This window comes from Phoca vitulina, unplaced genomic scaffold (genome assembly GCF_004348235.1).
Source record: "Phoca vitulina isolate PV1807 unplaced genomic scaffold, GSC_HSeal_1.0 scaffold357, whole genome shotgun sequence".
Lineage (NCBI taxonomy): Eukaryota > Metazoa > Chordata > Mammalia > Carnivora > Phocidae > Phoca > Phoca vitulina.
In genome coordinates this window covers 5,285-28,221 of record NW_022590044.1, presented here as the reverse complement: position 1 = coordinate 28,221, position 22,937 = coordinate 5,285, and the positions used below count along the sequence as shown (strand labels likewise).

The 22,937-nt window shown below is 37.7% G+C and overlaps 1 protein-coding gene across 1 annotated transcript; it reads left to right on the top strand.

Moving 5' to 3' along the window:
* Positions 1–2,973: 2,973 nt before the first annotated feature.
* Positions 2,974–22,295, top strand: LOC116629193 (disintegrin and metalloproteinase domain-containing protein 32-like; the record flags this gene model as incomplete). Its single annotated transcript, XM_032399501.1, has 5 exons — positions 2,974–3,050; positions 4,329–4,506; positions 17,749–17,817; positions 21,441–21,512; positions 21,718–22,295. Coding segments are annotated over 5 exons (567 nt in total), but the record flags the coding sequence as incomplete, so codon positions are not given.
* Positions 22,296–22,937: the final 642 nt, after the last annotated feature.

Below are 22,937 nucleotides of genomic sequence, written 5' to 3'. Positions count from 1 at the left end.
AAAAAAAAAAAAAAGAAAAAGGAAGTTAAAAAAATTAACTTTGAAAGGCTAAAGAATCATGGTAAAAAAGCCATGAATTCTATGTGCAGTATTCCCATAGTGCTGGAGTTCTGCTGTTCTCATTGATGGGTAAACTTGGTCTTGGCTGGCTGTTCTTGCTGATCTGGAGGAGGGGCCTGTTGCCGTGGTTCCCAAATGTCTTTGCGGGAGGCGGAATTGCCCCACCCTTGCCTGGGCGGGCTAAGTAATCTGCCGGCTTTGCTCTCCGGAGCTTTTGTTCCCTGCAAGCTTTCGGTACAGCTTTGGAGGATGAGAGTGAAAATGGCGGACTCCCAATCTCTGCCCTGGAGGATCCGAGAACTTGGGGCCCCGCTCCTCAGTGAGCCCCCAGAGAAAAGCAGTCAATCACTCCCGTTTCCCTGGTCTCCGGCCATAGTCCTTGCTCACCCGGCCTGTGACTGAGCTTTTCTATCTCTGGCACCCAACTCGGTGTGGAGTCTCCAAACACAGTAGATCCCTGTGGAGTGCTCCCGCGCCTCTCCTCCCGGGGGAGGAAGGGGAGTCTCCCCGGGTATGCCGCTTGTTGGGTCACTGCTGGAGGAGCAGTGGCCCGACTGTGCCCCGGATTACGGTTTATGGCAACCCTGAGCTGAGAGCCCACTCCTTGGCTCCGTCTCTGCAGCCGGCTTCCCCGCTCAGATACCTGGGGGCTCTGCTGCACTCAGGCACCCCCGGTCTTTCTGTGACCCCGAGGGTCCTGAGACCACACTGTCCCAGCAAGGGTTCCACCCCTGCTAGCCACTGGAGCAACGTCCTTCAGCAGAGCCAACTTCTAAAAGTTCCGATTTTGTGGTCCGCGGCTCTGTCACTTGCCAGAAGCGGCCATTGGAGGCCCCCTCCCCCTCCGTCTATCTTCCCGAATATCGCCTCAGATTCACTTCTCCGCATGTCCTACCTTCCAGAAAGTGGTGGCTTTTCTGTTGAGAGAGTTGCTGCTATTCTTTCCTTTGATCTCCTGTTGAGTTCATAGGTGTTCAGAATGGTTTGATCCCTATCTAGCTGAATTCCTGGAACTAGATGAAATTTAGGTCTCTTACTCCTCCACCATCTTGCTCCTAAACCTTTTCTTTTTTTAACCCCCATCCCATCTATCAATAAATCGTATTGACCCTACCCTTTAAATTAGGTAGCCAGATCCACCCTCTTCCTCTGTCTGTATCCTAATAACATTCTTTTCCGAGTAAATGCTTAGATTACTGCTATAACTTCATGAATAATCTCCTTGTTTCTATACCTTGCCCATCCCTTTAGTCAGTTTACATGACCAACCAGATCAATCCTATTAAAGCGTAGACACATTGTGTTGTTTCTGTGCTCAGAACCCTCCATGATATGACCTCCTGTTGTTCACAAAGTGAAAGCCAAAGTCATTTCAATATCCTACAGCCTTTATACAGTCTGGTCCTCTTTACCTGACTGACCTCATTTCCTGTTACTGTCTACCTTGCTCATTCTGTTCCAGCTATGTTGGTCTTGCTGTTCTTCAACATACCAGATATGTTCTCCTTCCAGATCTTTGCACTTTCTATTTTCTTTGATCCAAATGCTTGGTCTTTCCCAAGATTCCCTTTCCTTAAGGTCTTTGCTTAAAATTACCCTATTAGTCCCTAACTCCTATTTTAAATTGCTCTCTTACTCTTAGGACTCTCTTACTTTATCTGTTTTGTTTTTCTTTATGGTGGTTATCAATATATGATGTGCCATATATTTTATCTATTTATTTTCTGTTTCACCTGTGCAAAATAAACTTCATGAAGGCAGGGTTTTTATTTTAGTCTTTTTTATTCACTGATGTATGCCCAGTGCCTAGAAAAATGCCTGACGTATAGTTAGCATAACAGAAATTTGTTGAAAGATTGAATTTGGACACCATGTTGCTTCACTTTTATTGGCTAGGGCTATCAGTTTCCTTTTCTTGCTCCTTCTTCCTCCCCTTAGTTCTATTATAAAGCAGTGTGTTAATTAGAAATCTTACATTGGTTTCCACCAAAATTTATAGCACTACTGAATCTTGGAAATGACATAATCTTCTCCCTGTGATGAGGTCTGCTATATCTCTAGCTACTGTGATTAGAGACCAAACTTTGTATGATTTCAGTTCTTTAAAATTTCTTGTCTTGCTTCATGGCCCAGAATATGGTTTCATTTTTGTAAATATTCCATGTTTTTTAAAAAGAAAGTACATTCTACAGTTTTTATTCTGCCTATATTAGGTTGCTAACATGCTGTTCAGATCTTCTGTAGATTCTGAATGCTTGATTTATCAGACAGAAATGTATCTTTTACTATGATTATGCATTTCTCAATTTTTATTATTTTTTAAATTTTGAGCTTATATATTTTGAAGCTATCTAGTAAGTGAATACAAATTTGGAATATTTATATCTTCCTGATCAGCTGAAACTCTTTTCATTATGAAATGTCCCTCTTTATCACTTGGTAATGCTTTTTGCCTTAAAGTCTTCATTTCTTGTATTAGTATAGTTTCAGAATCATCCTTTTGGTTTGTGTTGATATGGTGTATCGTTTTCTAGTTCTTTAATCTTCCTGTGTCCTTAAATTTTAGATTTTTTTAGTAGAATATGAGATTTTCTCTGAAACCCAGATTCATAATCTTTGTCTTTTAATTGATGAACTAAATTTATATATTGGAAAGCAATTTAACCGAAAATATGAGATAACACTTTGAAGCAGAGTATAAAATAATAATTCCAAATATTAATCAGAAGAGTAGTTAATATAGTAAAAGTGACAAATATAGGGAAACTTTTCCTGAATGTCACTTTATCCATACTGATATATAAACCATGTAGCCTGTGAAAATATTTGGAAAGTTCTAACAAGTATAAAAATAAGAAATCATTAGAAAGTTTGTCAATCCTAAATAACTACTTCACTTTTTTTCATTCCTAGGCTCAGTGCTACTACCAGGGGCATATTGAAGGACATCCGAATTCTGTTGTCACACTCAGCACGTGCTCTGGATTGAGGTTATTTATTTTCTGTCATTGATATGTGAACATTGTAGTTAATGATATTTGGCTGCAGTGAATTTCTTATTTTTATATTAAGTTTGGGGCTGGAAGAGGATTCCCATGTGAGATAATGCAATGATATCCTCCTCTGAACATGTTTCTTCTCTTGTATCTCCTCACTTTCCTTGCTGGCCAGAGACATTTCTAACCTCCCTGAAGGTTTAGATTTCCTAGTCTCCTTGCTCTATATCTTGGTTTTTTGTTTTTTGTTTTTTTTTAGCTACAGAAATGACAACTGAATGTAAATGACTACAGCAAGTTGGAGGAACTGTTTAGGATAGCTTATTTTTTCAGCAAATGGATGTTTGGTACCTACCATGTGTCACCTACTGGCCTAGTGTTTGGAGTTATAAAGATAAATAAAAATAAACAAGGTGTACTTTTTCTCAAGGAAAATCACCTTCAGGGAGCGGAGGCAAATTCTATATAAGCAAATAATTACTAATATAGTACTCATATTTTTCTAATAATGTCTTAAATGATAACAATTGTAGGGTTTCTTCCTTAGTGCCTAGAATTTTCCATTCTGTGAGGAAATTCTTCATCCTCATTTTTGTAGTATAGGATCCTTATTTTAACAAACAAATAAATGTTCCTCGGTGCTTGTTACATGGAACCCTATAGTTTGGTTTTTGGGAAGTAGCCACTTGAACCAGAGCCAGAGCCAGAGAAAAATAGTTATAAAAGTTGTTTAATCTTTAAAATCTTGCTTTTAATTTCTTATTCAGACTGTGTGCATAAAGAAGATTAATAAATGCCTTTTCAAAATTACTGCTAAATTTTATTTTTATAAATAAAATTTTACTTATTACATATACTTTTGTTATATAGGCAATGTGATCATTTTTCAAAAGCAGTGCCAACCAGAGAGAAATTCATTAAGATTTCTATTTACTTTTGCTCTCATTAAGTCAGTGACTTGGAGAACAGGGAATTCCTCAATCACTGTAATGCTGTATACTTATACACCTCACAACTGATTACATAATTTCTGCTGCCTTTATATCTATAGAGAGAATCGAAAGTGAATTTTGTGGATTGTAGGAGATATTTTGTCTCTTCAGAATTATTTCCATAATGTAAAGAGTTTGGGTCAAAATACTGAGCTCAAAAAACTAGTGTATATTCAATGTTCTTTATCCTCCTCTTTCTCCTTCTTCTTTTGGATTCTGTCAGAGTTTTATAATAGAGAATCGATTAAAAGCACTTACAGTTTTATTCTTAATTTTACAGAGGAATACTGCAATTTGAAAATGTTTCTTATGGAATCGAGCCTCTGGAATCTGCAGTTGAATTTCAACATCTTCTTTATAAATTAAGGAGTAGAAACAGTGAACTTGAAGATCTTACTGAAGATAACCAAGGCATAGAACAAAACCCAGTGGACTATAACATTTTTGTAAGTGAAAAGGTGAGTTTGTGTATGTTTTATTACCATTTTCAGGGCAATTATTGTCCTTACTTAATTTATGTATAAGAAAATTATATGAACATGTTGTATAACTGTAGCAAATATTCTTTCCTTCAGAACATCCTCATCTTTTCTTAATGTTACAATTTCCTTTGAACCATATATGGCCTTCTCCTTGCATCAATTGATCATCTACTTTTTTATGATAAATTTTTATTCTAATTCTTATTTTGTTACATACTTACAACTTTCTAAAAACTAACTAGTGTATATTCAATGTAAATTTAAGAAACTAAATTCCTGCTTTTGTGTCTGTATTCCTGGAAATTATTTAAATGCCAGTATTTTTTTTTCAGCTGTAGTCAAATGTTATTCTTTCTGTATCTAAAGCTCAGCATAGGGGCACCTGGGTGGCTCAGTCGTTAAGCGTCTGTCTTCGGCTCAGGTCATGATCCCAGGGTCCTGGGATCGAGCCCCACATGGGGCTCCCCGCTCTGCAGGAAGCCTGCTTCTCCCTCTCCCGCTCCCCTCTGCTTGTGTTCCTTCTCTGGCTGTCTCTCTCTCTGTCAAATAAATAAAAAAATCTTAAAAAAAAAAAAAGCTCAGCATATCTTCTTTTGATTCAGGGGGATTTTTTTTTTTTAGTTACTGGGGTAGAATTTAGTGATTCATCAGTTGCATATAACACCCAGTGCTCATTCCATCAAGTGCCATCCTTAATGCCCATCACCCATTTACCCCTTCCCCCCACCCACCTCCCCTCAGCAACCCTCAGTTTGTTTCCATTTAAGAGTCTCTTATGGTTTGCCTCCCTCTTTATTTTCATCTTATTTTGTTTTTCCTTCCTTCCCCTATGTTCATCTGTTTTGTTTCTTAAATTCCATATATGAGTGAAATCAATTTGTCTTTCTCTGACTTATTTCACTTAGCATAATACCCTCTAGTTCCATCCATGTCATTGCAAATGGCAAGATTTCATTCTTTTTGAGGGCTGAGTAGTATTCTGTTGTATATATATACACCACATCTTTATCCATTCGTCAGTCAGTGGACATCTGGACTCTTTCCATAGTTCGGCTATTGTGGACATTGCTGCTTTAAACATTGGGGTGCATGTGCCCCTTTGAATCACTATGTTTGTATACATTGGATGCAATTGCTGTGTCATAGGGTATCTCTATTTTTAACTTTTTGAGGAACCTCTATACTGTTTTCTGGAATGGCTGCTGCCGTTTGCATTCCCACCAACAGTGTAAGAGGGTTCCCATTCTCTGCATCCTCGTCAACATCTGTTGTTTCCTGACTTGTTCATTTTAGCCATTCTGACTGGTGTGAGGTGGTATCTCATTGTAGTTTTGATTTGTATTTCCCTGATGCGAAGTGATGTTGAGCATTGTTTCATATGTCTGTTGGCCATTTGTATGTCTTCTTTGGAGAAATGTCTGTTCATGTCTTCTGCCCATTTCTTGTTTCTGGGTGTTGAGTTTGATAAGTTCTTTATAGATTTTGAATACTAGCCCTTTATCTGATAAGACATTTGAAAATATCTTTTCCCATTCCATAAGTTGTCTTTTTAGCTTTGTTGACTGTTTCCTTTGCTGTGCAAAAGCTTTTTATCTTGATGAAATCCCAGTAGTTCATCTTTGCTTCTACTTCTCTTGCCTTTGGAGACATGTCTAGTGAGGAGTTGCTGCAGCTGAGGCCTAAGAAGTTGCTGCCTGTCTTCTACTCTAGGATTTTGATGGATTCCTGTCTCACATTTAGGTGTTTCATCCATTTTGAGTCTACTTTTATATATGAAATATATATATATGAACCATATAAGAAAATGGTTCAGTTTCATTCTTCTGCATGGAATATATTTTTCCGTCCTTTCACTTTCAGTCAATATCTATCTTTAGGCCTCAAATGAGTCTTTTATGGGCAGCATAGTCAGGTCTTATTTTTTTAATCCATACCCTTATCCTGTGCCTTTTGATTGAAGCATTTAGTTCACTTAAATTTAAGGTTATTATTGGTAGGTGTGTACTTACTGACATTTTGTTAATTGTTTTCTGGTTGATTTTTTAGTTCTTCTTTGTTCCTTCGATTGCTCTCCTACCTGTGTGATTTGATGACTTTTTTCTATTATGCATGGATTCTTTTGTCCTTATTTTATTGTGTATCTATTATAGGTTTTTGGTTTGTGATTACCATGAGGTTCATACACAACAACCTATGTATATAGCCATCTTTTTATTTTTATTTTTTTAAAGATTTTATTTATTTATTTGACAGAGAGAGAGAGAGAGAGAGGGCGCACAAGCAGGTGGAGCAGCAGAGGGAGAGGGAGAAGTAGGCTCCCTGCTGAACAGAGAGCCTGATGCAGGGCTCGATCCCAGGACCCTGGGATCATGACCTGAGCTGAAGGCAGCCGCTTAATCACCTGAGCCCCCAGGTGCCCCTATAGCCATCTTTTTAAAGTTGATGATCTCTTTATTTTGAATACATTCTGAAAGCACTACATCTTTATTCCCCCTCCATGTTCTGTGTACTTGGTTTCATATTTTCATCTTTTATTTTTGCTTAATTAATTACTGTAGATATAGTTGATTTTACTGCTTTTGTCTTTTCACCTTCATACTAACTTTATAAATGCTTGATCCACTACCTTCACTCTATGTTTACTTTTACCAGGGAGATTTTACTTTCATAATTTTCTTACATCTAGATATGACTTTTTCTTATTTACTTAAATAAGTCCCTTTGACATTTCTTGTAGGGCTGGTTTAGTGTGTGTGATGAACTTCTTTAACCTTTGTCTGGGAAACTGTTTTATCTCTCCTTCAATTCTAATGAAAGCCCTGCTGGTTAGAGTATTCTTGTTTGTAGGTTTTTTTTCCATTCAGCACTTTGAATATATCATGAGAATCCCTCCTGGCCTGAAAAGTTTCTGCTGAAAAATCATTTGATGTGTTTATGGGTGTTCCTCTGTATGTAACTAGTTACTTCTCTCTTGCTGCTCTTAAAATTCTCTCTTTATCTTTATTTTTTCACATTTTAATAATTATTTTGCTGTAGATCTTTTTGGGTTCATCTTGTTTGGTCCTCTCTGTGCTTCCTGAACTTGGATGTCTGTTTCCTTTCGTGATAAGGGACGTTTTCAGCTATTATATCTTCAGATACATATTCTGCTTGTTTCTTTTCTCTTCTACGTCTGGAACCCCTATAATAAGAATGTTAGTATGCTTGCAATGTCCACAATAGCCAAACTGTGGAAAGAGCCAAGATGTCCATCGACAGATGAATGGATAAAGAAGATGTGGTATAGATATACAATGGAATATTATGCAGCCATCAAAAGGAATGAGATCTTGCCATTTGCAACGACGTGGATGGAACTGGAGGGTGTTATGCTGAGCGAAGTAAGTCAATCAGAGAAAGACATGTATCATATGACCTCACGGATATGAGGGATTCTTAATCTCAGGAAACAAACTGAGGGTTGCTGGAGTGGTGGGGGGTGGGAGAGATGGGGTGGTTGGGCGATAGACATTGGGGAGAGTATGTGCTGTTGAATCACAGATCTGTACCTCTGACACAAATAATACAATATACGTTAAAAAAAAAGAAGAAGAAGAAGAAGAAGAAGAAGATAGCAGGCAGGGAAGAATGAAGAGGGGGAAATCTGAGGGGGAGACGAACCATGAGAGACGGTGGACTCTGAGAAACAAACTGAGGGTTCTAGAGGGGAGGGGGGCGGGAGGATGGGTTAGCCTGGTGATGGGTATTAAAGAGGGCACGCTCTGCATGGAGCACTGGATGTTATACACAAACAATGAATCATGGAACACTACATCAAAAACTAATGATGTAATGTATGGTGATTAACATAACAATAAAAAAATTAAAAAAAAAGGAATGTTAGTATGCTTGATGTCCTGGAGGTCCCTTAAATTATTCTCCTTCTTAAAACTCTTTTTTCTTTTTGCTGGTCAGCTTGAGTGCTTTCCGTTACCTGTCTTCTGGATCACTGATCTATTCTTCTGCATCCTCTACTCTGCTGTTGATTTTCTCTAGTGTATTTTTCATTCAGATGTTGTATTCTTAGCTCTCGTTGTTTTTTATTTAAGTATTTTATATCTCTTTGTTGAATTTCTTTGTGCTTCCAATCTTCTCGAAGTTTAGTTATCAGATTTATGACAATACTTTGAACTCTGTCAGAGAGATTGCTTGTCTCCATTTTGTTTAGTTCTTTCTCAAGGTTTGTCTTGTTCTTTCATTTGAAACATATTGCTCTGTTTCCTCATTTTGCTTGACTGTCTGTTTCTGTCTGTGTATTAGGTATATCAGCTATGGCTCCTTATTTTGAAGATGTAGCCTTATGTAGAAGGTATCCTGTGGGGCACAGAGCACAGTTTTCCCTCATCACCAAAATGAGGCACTCCAGGGATGTCCCCTGTTTGAGGTGTGTGTGCCCTTCTCTTGTGACTATGCCACAACTGCTGTGGGTGGTTTCATGAGCAGGGCTAGCCCCTCTTGTGGTTGGTGCAAGCCAAGTCACGACTGTTGCTGTTGTACTGGTGGGCAGGGCTGCCTCCTGCCATCCCATCAGGCAAGAGCTGCTTTGGAGGTCTTTGTCCTGGCCAAGGCCCCCTACTGGGTGTGTTAAGTTGGTAGCCAATTTGGGGGCTGTTGGTCCTGGCCAAGTATGCCTGTTGGGTATGATAGAGCAGGACCACCTTGGAAGGAGTGCCTGCCAGAATGGGTGGGTTAGACAGAGCCAGTCCTCAAGGGAACCCTGGGATGGGTTGTGCAGTGCTAACAAGGTAGATGGAAAAGTGTCAGAATTGGTACCCACCAGTGTTGGGCCAGCTAGGCAGAAGGAGGGTGAGAAAAATAGCTCATACCACCTTTTCTGTTCTCAGAGAAAGTTTACAAATCTCTATCCCTCTGACATATGCCCTAAAATTAGTCACTAAATCTTCATCTACGTTCCAGGTACTTTTCAAACAGCTGCCTCTGTGCTGGGCCTCAGAGTGAGTGAATATGTGCACAGCTCTTTAAAAGCATGATTTCAGTTTCCTATAGCCCTCTAACACTCCTGGAATTAAACCCTGCTGATTTTTAAAGCCATATATTAAATGTTTTTTTCATTTTATTTTATTTTTTTTAAATTTTATTTTGTTATGTTAATCACCATACATCACATCATTAGTTTTTGACGTAGTGTTCCATGATTCATTGTTTCTGTATAACACCCAGTGCTCCATGCAGAGCGTGCCCTCTTTAATACCCATCACCAGGCTAACCCATCCTCCCACCCCCTCCGCTCTAGAACCCTCAGTTTGTTTCTCAGAGTCCCATCGTCTCTCATGGTTCATCTCCCCCTCCGATTTCTCATCTTGAGAATATATAATATATATATATGTTCTCTTATACATATGTATAATATATATATATATATATATATATATATATATATATATATATATATATATGTAAGTATCAGTGGAATACTCAGCCTTGAAAAAGAAGCAAATCTTCCATTTGTGACAGCATGGATGAACCTGGAGGATGTTATGCTAAGTGAAATAAGCCACACAGAGGACAAATGCTACATGATTTCAATTATATGTAGAATCTTAAAATAGTCAAACTCCTAGAAGCAAAGAGGCAAATGGTAGTTGCAGGAGCTGAGGACAAGGAGAAATGGGGAAATGTTGGTCAAATGGTACAAAGCTTCAGTTATGCAAGATAAGTAACTTTTGGAGATTAAATATATAGTAATATGACGGTAGTTAACAATAGTGTATTATAAACTTGGAATTTGCTGAGTATTGATCTTATGCATTCTTTTTTTTAAATTTTTTTATTGTTTTGTTAATCACCATGCATTACATCATTAGTTTTTGATGCATTGTTCCATGATTCATTGTTTGTGTATAATACCCAGTGCTCCAGGCAAAACATGCCCTCTTTAATACCCATCACCAGGCTAACCCATCCTCCCACCCCCTACCCTCTAGAACCCTCAGTTTGTTTTTCAGGTCCATCATCTCTTATGGTTTGACTCCCCCTCCGATTTCCCCCCCTCCTTTCTTTCCCCCCCCCCCTCTTTTTTTTTTTTTTTTTTTTTTTTTTTTAACATTTATTGTATTATTTGTGTCAGAGTCACAGATCTGTGATTCAACAGTCTTCCACAATTCACAGCGCTCACCATAGCACATACCCTCCCCAATGTCTATCACCCAGCCACCCCATCCCTCCTACGCCACCCTCCAGCAATCCTCAGTTTGTTTCCTGAGATTAAGAATCCCTCATATCCATGAGGTCATATGATACATGTCTTTCTCTGATTGACTTATTTCGCTCAGCATAACACCCTCCAGTTCTATCCACGTTGTTGCAAATGGCAAGATTTCATTCCTTTTGATGGCTGCATAATATTCCATTGTATATCTTTACCACATCTTCTTTATCCATTCATCTGTCGATGGACATCTTGGCTCTTTCCACAGTTTGGCTATTGTGGACATTGCTGCTATAAACATCAGGGTGCATGTACCCCTTCGGATCCCTACATTTGTATCTTTGGGGTAAATACCCAGGAGTGCAATTGCTGGATCATATGATAGCTCTATTTACAACTTTTTGAGGAACCTCCATACTGTTTGCCAGAGTGGCTGCACCAGCTTGCATTCCCACCAACAGTGTAGGAGGGTTCCCCTTTCTCCGCATCCCTGCCAACATCTGTCGTTTCCTGACTTGTTAATTTTAGCCATTCCGACTGGTGTGAGGTGGTATCTCACTGAGGTTTTGATTTGGATTTCCCTGATGCCGAGCAATGTTGAGCACTTTTTCATGTGTCTGTTGGCCATTTGGATGTCTACTTTGGAAAAATATCTGTTCATGTCTTCTGCCCATTTCTTGATTGGATCATTTGTTCTTTGGGTGTTGAGTTTGATGAGTTCTTTATAGATTTTGGATACTAGCCTTTTATCTGATATGTCATTTGCAAATATCTTTTCCCATTCTGTCAGTTGTCTTTTGGTTTTGTTGACTGTTTCTTTTGCTGTGGAAAAACTTTTTATCTTGATGAAGTCCCAATAGTTCATTTTTGCCCTTGCTTCCCTTGCCTTTGGCAATGTTTCTAGGAAGAAGTTGCTGCAGCTGTGCAAAAGCTTTTTATCTTGATGAAGTCCCAATAGTTCATTTTTGCCCTTGCTTCCCTTGCCTTTGGCGATGTTTCTAGGAAGAAGCTGAGGTCGAAGAGGTTGCTGCCTGTGTTCTCCTTTAGGATTTTGATGGACTCCTGTCTCACATTGAGGTCTTTCAACCATTTGGGTCTATTTTTGTGTGTGGTGTAAGGAAATGGTCCAGCTTCATTCTTCTGCATGTGGCTGTCCAATTTTCCTAACACCATTTGTTGAAGAGACTGTCTTTTTTCCATTGGACATTCTTTCCTGCTTTGTCAAAGATTGGTTGACCATAGAGTTGAGGGTCCATTTCTGGGCTCTCTCTTCTGTTCCATTGATCTATGTGTCTGTTTTTGTGCCAGTACCATACTGTCTTGATGATGACAGCTTTGTAATAGAGCTGGAAGTCCGGAATTGTGATGCCACCAGCTTTGCTTTTCTTTTTCAAGATTCCTCTGGGTATTCGGGGTCTTTTCTGGTTCCATACAAATTTTAGGATTATTTGTTCCATTTCTTGAAAAAAGTTGATGGTATTTTGATGGGGATTGCATTGAATGTGTAGATTGCTCTAGGTAGCATTGACATCTTCACAATATTTGTTCTTCCAATCCATGAGCATGGGACGTTTTTCCATTTCTTTGTGTCTTCCTCAATTTCTTTCATGAGTATTTTATAGTTTTCTGAGTACAGATTCTTTGCCTCTTTGGTGAGATTTATTCCTAGGTATCATATGGTTTTAGGTGCAATTGTACATGGGATCAACTCCTTAATTTCTTTTTCTTCTGTCTTGTTGTTGGTGTATAGGAATGCCACTGATTTCTGTGCATTGATTTTATATCCTGGCACTCTACTGAATTCCTGTATGAGTTTTAGCAGTTTTGGGGTGGAGTCTTTTGGGTTTTCCACCTAAAGTATCATATCATCTACAAAGAGTGAGAGTTTGACTTCTTCTTTGCCTATTTGGGTGCCTTTTATTTCTTTTTGTTGTCTGATTGCTGTGGCTAGGACTTCTAATACTATTTGAATAGCAGTGGTGATAGTGGATATCCCTGCAGCTTTCTGACCTTGGCGGGGAAGCTCTCAGTTTTTCCCCATTGAGAATGATATTCGCTGTGGGTTTTTTATAGATGGCTTTTATGATATTGAGGTATGTACCCTCTATCCCTATACTCTGAAGAGTTTAGATTAAGAAAGGATGCTGTATTTTGTCAAATGCTTTTTCTGCATCTATTGAGAGGATCACATGATTCTTGTTCTTTCTTTTGTTAATGTATTGTATCACGTGGATTGATTTGCGGATGTTGAACCAACCTTGCAGCCAGGGATAAATCCCACTTGGTTGTGGTGAATAATCCTTTTAATGTACTGTTGGATCCTATTGGCTAGTATTTTGGTGAGAATTTTTGCATCCATGTTCATCAGGGATATTGGTGTGTAATTCTCCTTTTTGATGGGATCTTTCTCTGGTTTTGGGATCAAGGCAATGGTGGCCTCATAAAACGACTTTGGAAGTGTTCCTTCCATTTCTATTTTTTGGAACAGTTTCAGAAGAATGGGTATTAATTATTCTTTAAATGTTTGGTAGAATTCCCCTGGGAAGCCATCTGGCCCTGGGCTTTTGTTCATTGGGAGATTTTTGATGACTGCTTCAATTTCCTTAGTGGTTATACGTCTGTTCAGGTTTTCTATTTCTTCCAGGTTCAGTTTTGGTAGTTGATACATCTCTAGGAATGCATCCATTTCTTCCAGGTTATATAATTTGCTGGCATAGAGTTGCTCATAATATGTTCTTATAATTGTTTGTATTTCTTTGGTGTTGGTTGTAATCTCTCTTCTTTCATTCATGATTTTATTTATTTGGGTCATTTTTCTTTTTGATAAGTCTGGCCAAGGGTTTATCAATCTTGTTAATTCTTTCAAAGAACCAGCTCCTAGTTTTGTTGATCTGTTCTACTGTTCTTTTGGTTTCTATTTCATTGATTTCTGCTCTGATCTTTATTATTTCTCCTCCTGCTGGGTTTAGGCTTTATTTGCTGTTCTTTCTCCAGCTCCTTTAGGTGTAGGTTTAGGTTGTGTATTTGAGACCTTTCTTGTTTCTTGAGAAAGGCTTGTATTGCTATATACTTTCCTCTTAGGACTACCTTTGCTGCATCCCAAAGATTTTGAACAGTTGTGTTTTCATTTTCATTGGTTTCCATGAAGTTTTTTAATTCTTCTTTAATTTCCTGGTTGACCCGTTCATTCTTCAGTAGGATGCTCTTTAGCCTCCGTGTATTTGAGTTCTTTCCGAGTTTCTTCTTGTGATTGAGTTCTAGTTTCAAAGCTTTGTTGTCTGAAAATATGCAGGGAATGTTCCCAATCTTTTGGTACCAGTTGAGACCTGATTTGTGACCTAGGATATGATCTATTCTGGAGAATGTTCCATGGGCACTGGAGAAAAATGTGTATTCTGTTGCTTTGGGATGGAATGTTCTGAATATGTCTGTGAAGTCCATGTGGTCCAGTGTGTCATTTAAAGTCTTTATTTCCTTGTTGATCTTTTGCTTAGATGACCTGTCGATTTCAGTGAGGGGGGGTGTTAATGTCCCCCAGTATTATTGTATTGTTGTCAATGTGTTTCTTTGCTTTTGTTATTAATTGGCTTATATAATTGGCTGCTCCCATGTTAGGGGCATAGATATTTACAATTGTTAGATCTTCTTGTTGGATAGACCCTTTAAGTAGGATATAGTGTCCTTCCTCATCTCTTATTACAGTCTTTGGTTTAAAATCTAATTTGTGTGATATAAGGATTGCCACCCCAGCTTTCTTTTGGTGTCCATTAGCATGGTAAATTGTTTTCCACTCCTCACTTTCAATCTGGGGGTGTCTTTGGGTCTAAAATAAGTCTCTTGCAGACAGTCTATGGGTGGGTTTTTGTTTTTTAATTCAATCTGATAGCCTGTGTCTTTTAATCAGGGCATTTAGCCTATTAAATTCAGGGTAACTATTGAAAGATATGAATTTAGTGCCATTGTATTGCCTGTAAGGTGACTGTTACTGTATATTGTCTGTGTTCCTTTCTAGTCTATGTTGCTTTTAGGCTCTCTCTTTGCTTAGAGGACCCATTTCAATATTTCTTGTAGGGCTGGTTTTATGTTTGCAAATTCCTTTAGTTTTTGTTTGTCCTGGAAGCTTTTTATCTCTCCTTCTATTTTCAATGATAGCCTAGCTGGATATAGTGTTCTTGGCTGCATATTTTTCTCATTTAGTGCTCTGAAGATATCATGCCAGTCCTTTCTGTCCTGCCAGGTCTCTGTGGATAGTTCTGTTGCCAATCTATTGTTTCTACTATTGTAGATTACAGACCTCTTCTTCCGAGCTGCTTTCAGTATTTTCTTTTTGTCTCTGAGACTCGTAAGTTTTACTATTAGATGTTGGGGTGTTGACCTATTTTTATTGATTTTGAGAAGAGATCTCTGTGCCTCCTGGATTTTGATGCCTGTTTCCTTCCCCAAATTAGGGGAATTTTCTGTTATAGTTTGCTCCAATAAAACCTTCTGCCCCCCTCTCTCTTTCTTCTTCTTCTGGGATCCCAATTATTCTAATGTTGTTTCGTCTTATGGTATCGCTTATCTCTCGAATTCTGCCCTCGTGATCCAGTAGTTGTTTATCTCTCTTTTTCTCAGCTTCTTTATTTTCCATCATTTGGTCTTCTATATCACTGATTCTCTCTTCTGCCTCGTTTATCCCTGCAGTTAGCGCCCCCATTTTTGATTGCACCTCATTAATAGCCTTTTTTATTTCGACTTGGTTAGATTTTAGTTTTTATTTCTCCAGAAAGGGTTCCTCTAATAACTTCCATGCTTTTTTCAAGCCCAGCTAGTATCTTTAAAATCATCATTCTGAACTCTAGATCCAACACTGTAGTAATGTCCATACTGAGTAGGTCCCTGGCAGTTAGTACTGCCTCTTGTTCTTTTTGTTAAGGTGAAATTTTCCATCCTGTCATTTTGTCCAGAGGAGAATAGATGAATGAGAGAACAAAATGCTAACAGGGTAACAACGTCCCCAGAAAATATACTCTAAACAAATCAGAAAAGACTTGAAACCGGGGGAAAAGAAAGGGAAAGAAAGAAAGAAAAAAAGAAAAAGGAAAAGATAAAAACAAACAAAAACATAACAAAACAAAAAAAACAGAATATGATCAAATATGATCAGGCTGGTGCATAGGTCATTGCCACACACTAGATTTTTGTTGTATTTTGGTCTGTTAGAAGAAAGTGCCTCCCAAAATTTTAAAGAAAGAAAAACTTATATATGTACAGAAATAAGGGTGATACGATGAAGGGATGGAATATGATTGTAAAGATGAAAATTATAAAAAATTTTATGAAAGGAATTGATAAGTTTGAAAAAAGAAAAGAGGATTTAAAAAAAAAAGAGAGAAAAAAAGGGAGAGAATATGATCAGGCAGTAGACTAGAACAAAGCCATACACTAGTGATTTAGGGTATATTTTGATCTGTTAGAAGAAACTGTATCTCAAAATTTTAAAGAGTGAACAACTTATATATATATGCCAAAAATAAGGGTAACTACTATGAAGGGATAGAATATGACTCTAAAAATGAAAAATAAAAAAGAGTTTTTAAAAAAAGGATTGATAAGATGTTGGTTGAAAAAGGGAAAAAGAAAAACTCAAAAAAAAAAAAAGACAGTTAAAAAAAAATTAACTTTGAAAGACTAAAGAATCATGGTAAAAAAGCCATGAATTCTATGTGCAGTATTCCCCTAGCTCTGGAGTTCTGCCATTCTCATTGATCGGTAACCTTGGTCTTGGCTGGCTGTTCTTGCTGATCTTCTGGGGGGAGGGGCCTGTTGCCATGGTTCCCAAATGTCTTTGCTGGAGGCGGAATTGCCCTGGACTTGCCTGGTCCTGGCTTAGTAATCTGCTCGGGTTTGCTCTCCGGAGCTTTTGTTCCCTGCAAGCTTTCCATACAGCTTTGGAGGACAAGAGTGGAAATGGTGGCCTCCTAATCTTCCACCCAGAGGAGCCGAGAACTCAGGGCCCTGCTCCTCAGTGCGCCCCCAGAGAAAAGCGGTCAGTCACTCCCTCTCCCCCGTCTCCGGCTACACTCCGAGCTCACCTGGCCTGTGACCCAGCGTTTCTATCTCTGGCACCCGACTTGGTGTGGAGTCTCCAAACCCAGTAGATCCCTGCAGTGCGCTCCCGTGCTGCTCCTCCTGGGAGAGGAATGGGAGTCTCCCCGGATCTGCCACTTGTTGGGTCCCTGCTGGAGGAGCAGTGGCCCGACTGTGCCACGGATCACAGTTTATGGCAACCCCGAGCTGAGAGCCCGCTCCTCTGCTCCCTCTCTGCAGCCGGCTTCCCTGCTCCGATACCTGGGAGCTCTGCCGCACTCAGGCACAGGCACTCCCGGTCTTTCTGTCACCCTGAGGGTCCAGAGATCACACTGTCCCAGGAGGGTTCCACCCCCCGCTTAGCCACTGGAGCGATGTCCCTCAGCAGAGCCGACTTCTGAAAGTTCCGATTTTGTGCTCCGCGGCTCTATCACTTGCCAAAAGCAGTGGATGGAGGCCCCCTCCCCCGCCATCTATCCTCCTGAATATCGCCTCGGATTCACTTCTCCACATGTCCTACATTCCAAAAAGTGGTCGCTTTTCTGTTCAGAGAGTTGTTGCTATTCTTTTCTTTGATCTCCTGTTGAGTTTGTAGGTTTTCAGAATGGTTTGATCCCTATCCATCTGAATTCCTGGGACCAGATGAAATCCAGGTCTCCTACTCCTCCGCAGTCTTGCTCCTCCCCGATCTTATGCATTCTTATCATGCACACAAAAAAGAAAATGGTCACTATGATGTTAATTGGCCTAATTATGACAATTATTTTTCTATATATATATATATATATATATATATATCAAAACATCAAGTCTTTAACTTTAAATATATATAATTTTCGTTAATTACACCTCAATACAGTGGAAAAATGATTTTAAAAGTTCAGAATAAACAATTTATGAAAGTTTTGTGTGCTTTTAAGTGCTCTTTTTCTTTTTTCTAGTCAGAATCAGCTGTTCCAGATTTAATTCCTCTTTATCTAGAAATGTATATTGTGGTGGATAAAGCTTTGGTATGTATTTTTCTTTTTCTTTGCTTTTAAATATTTTGTGTGAATGTATAATTATCCCTAGCTAGAAAGGAACTTAAAAATTCCAGTCTTTTTACTACATGTCGTAGAGAGAACAGTGGAAAATTTGCAAACTGAAAAACTAAATACTCAAAATTACATATTTCCATTAGAAATGTTTAATTTGAAATGTTTATGTAAAAATCCTGAATAACAAAATTATTTTTAAGCTGGTACTTCACATCTTTAGGAACTCTTTCCATCTACAGTATTTTTTTAATGGTGATATTTTAAGTGAAAGTCTTTAAGCTTTATTTTTTGTTTTTAGGGCACTTGAAGAGCAATATGTAGCCTAGGGAATGTTTTGTCCTATAAAGTTTTTATTGGCACATAAGTGATGACAGTATAACTATGAGAACTGCTTACATTAATGTATCAAGATTTTTTTTTTGAGTGGTTTTTAAAGGTTCACCTGTTCTAGTGTATTGTTTACCTGGTATAAACATATTTCTAAATCCCTGATTCCCAAAAACTATTTGAGGACCTTTAAACTTCAGGACCTTGGGATGAGAACTTAGTTTGCACCCAATCAGGTGTGGCTTTATTTCCTCCATATTTCAGGGATTTCAGAAAACAGGGATAAAAATATACTTTCCCGGTTTTGTTCTGATATGAGCATTTGATTGTCACACCTCTGGAATACTACAGAGAGTATGAATCAAACACATTATCAATTCTATTTGTAGAATTGTAGAGCTTGTCAGGAAGCCAGAGTTGAGATTCAGAGACAGATAGGATTTAGAGAAGAATAAGAAAATACTCGATTCATTAGAATATAGGGGAAAAGGACAAAGGAACATTTAAGAGAAAATTAAGATATTTATAATAATGATGACTAAATTTCCAGGGAATATTCTGGATTATAAAAATCATTTTTTTTTTCGGAATTCTGTTACAAACTTTGAGAGTTGTTTTAGAAGCTTCTTGCCCAAATTGTCAGGTTTGCCAGGCATATGATACTGATTAAACTTCCCTTTTCTATGTTTTTATACATGTTTACATATTCTTTAATAAAACAAACATTGAGCCTGCTGTGGCATCTATGTGACTAGATGCTGGGCATATAAAGAAGAACAATAGTGATATTGTCTTCAATGACTTCCCAAATTTTAAATCCACAATTGCAGTCTAGTGAATTCAATGCTATGCTTGAAGGAAGCATATGGGAGTATAAAAACATGGTCCAATGATGGAGAAAGACATGGAAACACAGCTATAACCGGGGGTACTATAAAAGCATGCAAGTAGGTATTTTAAAATGTGTTTTATTATTATTCATGTATGATGGGGCCAACAGATCAGGAGACAAAATTGCTGTTGGAGAGATAGTTTGTTATTCACAGTTCCCAAAAGGAGAGAGTATGGCACATCCTGCAGAAGCCACGTGGGGAAGTAACAAAATAGGTAAGGAGACAGAGGGAGCAAGGGGAAAACATGGGCAGGAGACCTGATGATGGTTTCTGTGGGAAAGAACCCTTGAGGCAAAGTAAACAGGTTTATGGTTGTCTAGCTTGAATAATTTCAGTGGGTTCTGGGATGTGGAGCTTGTCTCTAGTTGGCTCTTTGGGTGATTAGGGCAGGGGAATAATGGCATGGACTGTGAGATTCTGATAAAGGAGGTGGTTGGGGGATGGTTTGTGGATTAGTTAGTTTGGATAATGAGGTGAGGGTGGGGCCAGGGAAGACTTGGTGCAAAACTTTTCCTTGCAAAGGCACATAAATATGAGAGAAGTTTCTTAAAAAAAAAAAAAAAACTGCAAGTTTAGTATGATTAATACATAGGGTTGAAGAAGGAAAATAGAAAGAGATAAATTGAAGAACTGATACAATATTTGGATTTTATCCTATTTATCCTATTTTATCCTATATCCATTAAAAAGATTTTAAACAGGGGAGTGACAGGTTCATATTTTCATTTTAGAATCATCATTTTTGTAATAGTGTAAGGACTGGATTGCTGATGGGATAGTTGGAGACATTTAAGAGACCGTTCCAGTAATCAAGTCAAACGTTTACTAGTTAGTAGTATTAGTAATAGAAAAAAAATTTTTTTGAAGTTACTGCTGAGGTTGAATTAGAAGGACTTAAATTGATTTGATTTATCCTTTCACTTAATAAATTTATTGAGCATCCTGTAGATGCCAATTACCATTCTACTTTTGAGGATACTGCTGTGAACACAACAGAAAAAGTTCTGCTCTTATGGAACACGCAGTATCATAAATGTGGGAGGTCATAGATGATAATACCTTTAATTAAAGTAGTGGGAAGGTAGGTAGGAGAATGATGAGCTTCGTTTTACATATGTTTCATTTGAGGATCCTGTGGAACATGCAAGTGGTGCTATACTTAAGAGATTTGATTTATAGATATGTAATTTGACATTGGCACATTCCACAAAGCTTGTTTAGATTTCAGTATTTGTATATACACTAATTTGTGTGTGTGTAGGTTTGTGCACTAGGATCACATATGTAGCCTTGTGTAATCATTGTCACAATCAAGACACTCAAAAGAACCATCACTATAAGACTCTCTTACATTATTTCTTCATAGTCACATCCATTTCTCCCTACCTCCCAGGCTTCTTAACCTCTGGCAGTCACTAATCTGTTCTCCAGGTTTCAGGAATATTGCATAAATGTTATTTTGTAGTATATATCCTTTGGAGATTTTTTTTTTAAGATTTTATTTATTTGACAGAGAGATACAGCGAGAGAGGGAGCACAAGCAGGGGGAGTGGGAGAGGGAGAAGCAGGCTTCCCGCTGAGCAGGGAGCCCGATGCAGGGCTTGATCCCAGGACCCTGGGATCATGACCTGAGCCGGAGGCAGACGCTTAACGACTGAGCCACCCAGGCGCCCCCTCCTTTGGAGATATTTTTAACACAGCATAATTTTCTTAAGGTTTATCCAAACTGTTTCATATATCAACAGTTTTGTCAGTTCCTTTTTACTAATGATCAGTATTCCATGATATGATTGTACTACAGTTTGTTTAACCAGTTAACCACTGAAGGACATATGAATTGTTTCCAGCTTTGGGCTAATAGGAATAAAATTGTTATGAACATTTATGAACATGTTTTTTGTGAGCATCGGTTTTGATTTCTTTAGGATAAATGCCCAGGAGTATGGGGCGCCTGGGTGGCTCAGTTGGTTAGGCATCTGACTTGGCTCAGGTCACCATCCCATGGGTTGTGGGATTGAGCCCCATATTGAAGATTCCCCCTCTGCCGCTCCCCCCACTTGTTCTCATTCTCTCTCTCTTGAATAAAACTTAAAAAATATAAATAAATGCCAGGAGTGCAATTGTTGGCTCATATGGTAAGTATATTATTTGTTTTAAAAAAGCTGCTAAACTTTCCAGAGTGGCTGTACGATTTTACATTCCCACCAGCATATATGAGTGATCCAGTTTATATTCATTTTTTTAATTTGTTACTATCTTATTTTGAACTGTTCTAACTCCAAAGCAGCATCAAATTTCTGAGAGTAGATGGAGAGTATATTTCAAACATATTACATAACAGATTGTATTTAATTTGAAATTAATTTTGTTTTTCAGTATGATTACTTGGGCTCTGATAGCATGATAGTAACAAATAAAGTCATCGAAACTATTGGCCTTGTAAATTCGGTAAGTATTTTTCTTTTCATACTAGTTAGAAAAATTTATACTAGTTTTGAAATTATAATTTCCGTTAACTTCACTTGGCATTTCTGAATAATTAAGCTATCCACACAAAACTGAGTATGGATTTGTCAAAGCATTGAATTAATTTCTTGGTTATTATAAAATAACATAAACATTAATTTTTCATGTATTTATCTCTTGTTTTTAGATGTTTGCCCAATTTAAAGTTACTGTTGTGCTGTCATCGTTGGAGATGTGGTCAGATAAAAATAAGATTTCTACAGTTGGTGAGGCAGATGAAGTATTGCGTAGATTTTTAGAATGGAAAAAGTTCTATCTTACTCTGAGGCCTCATGATATTGCATATTTATTCATGTAAGAATAATGTTTCAATATTCTTAGAAAGAAAACAAAGATCTGTGATAATGATGTAGCTTAATTTAGGGAATTTTTATTCATTGGTGACTATTAATACATTATGTGCTTCATTCAGGCCTCATATTCTCTTTCTGTTTGTCACTAAAACTTGCTAAAATTTATTTCTGTGCTTGTTAGCTTTTTACTAATGAGGGGACTGAGATTTCTAGAGGTTAAACAATTTCAGGATTCTTGGATCTAGTGGTGTCCTTCCAGTTTGAACCCACAGGTTTTAACCCCAGAGCCCATAATCTTAACCACTACCTAAAAAAATGGGATTTATCTTATGAAGTTTATATTTTTGTTATGAAGTTGGATCAAAGACTTGGGAAAGTAGGTTAAAAACAGTTTACCCTAATGAATTTTCTGCATTATTTTTAAATATTAGTTTTCTTTTTTGTTTTGTTCTAGTTTTTATTATGGAAAATTTCAAGCATAACAGCAGATGAGAAAGTAAAATAATGAATCATCATGTACCTTACATATCCATAAAACAATTATCAGCTTATGGCTAATTTTTTTCTTTTTCTCACCCCCTCAAATTCAGTTCTTTTGAAGAAAATCCTATGTGTCATATTATTTATGTATCTCTGAAAGATAAGGATTCTTTAAAAAGTATTCACAATACCATTATCACACCAAAAAATGGCAATTCCTTAAAGTCATCATTGTTTAGTCAGGGTTCAAATTTTGCATATTGTCTAAAATATTTTATCTTACATTTTACAGTTGGTTGGTTCAAATCTGTATCCATGCAAGGTCCACACATTGCATTCATTTGATATGTCTCTAAGTCTCTTTAAATCTGTGGATTTCCTCTCTGTCATATTTTCTTTCCAGTTTATTTGTTGAAGAAATCAATATAAGTTTTCTAATGATCAATTATAACTATATATTTTTAATTGAACTCATATAAAATTTAGTAGCAATTATAATCAGCAATATCTTTCAAAAAATCTGTATATACATATTTTTAAGTTGGCATGTCAATATTTCCTTTGCAAATGTGGG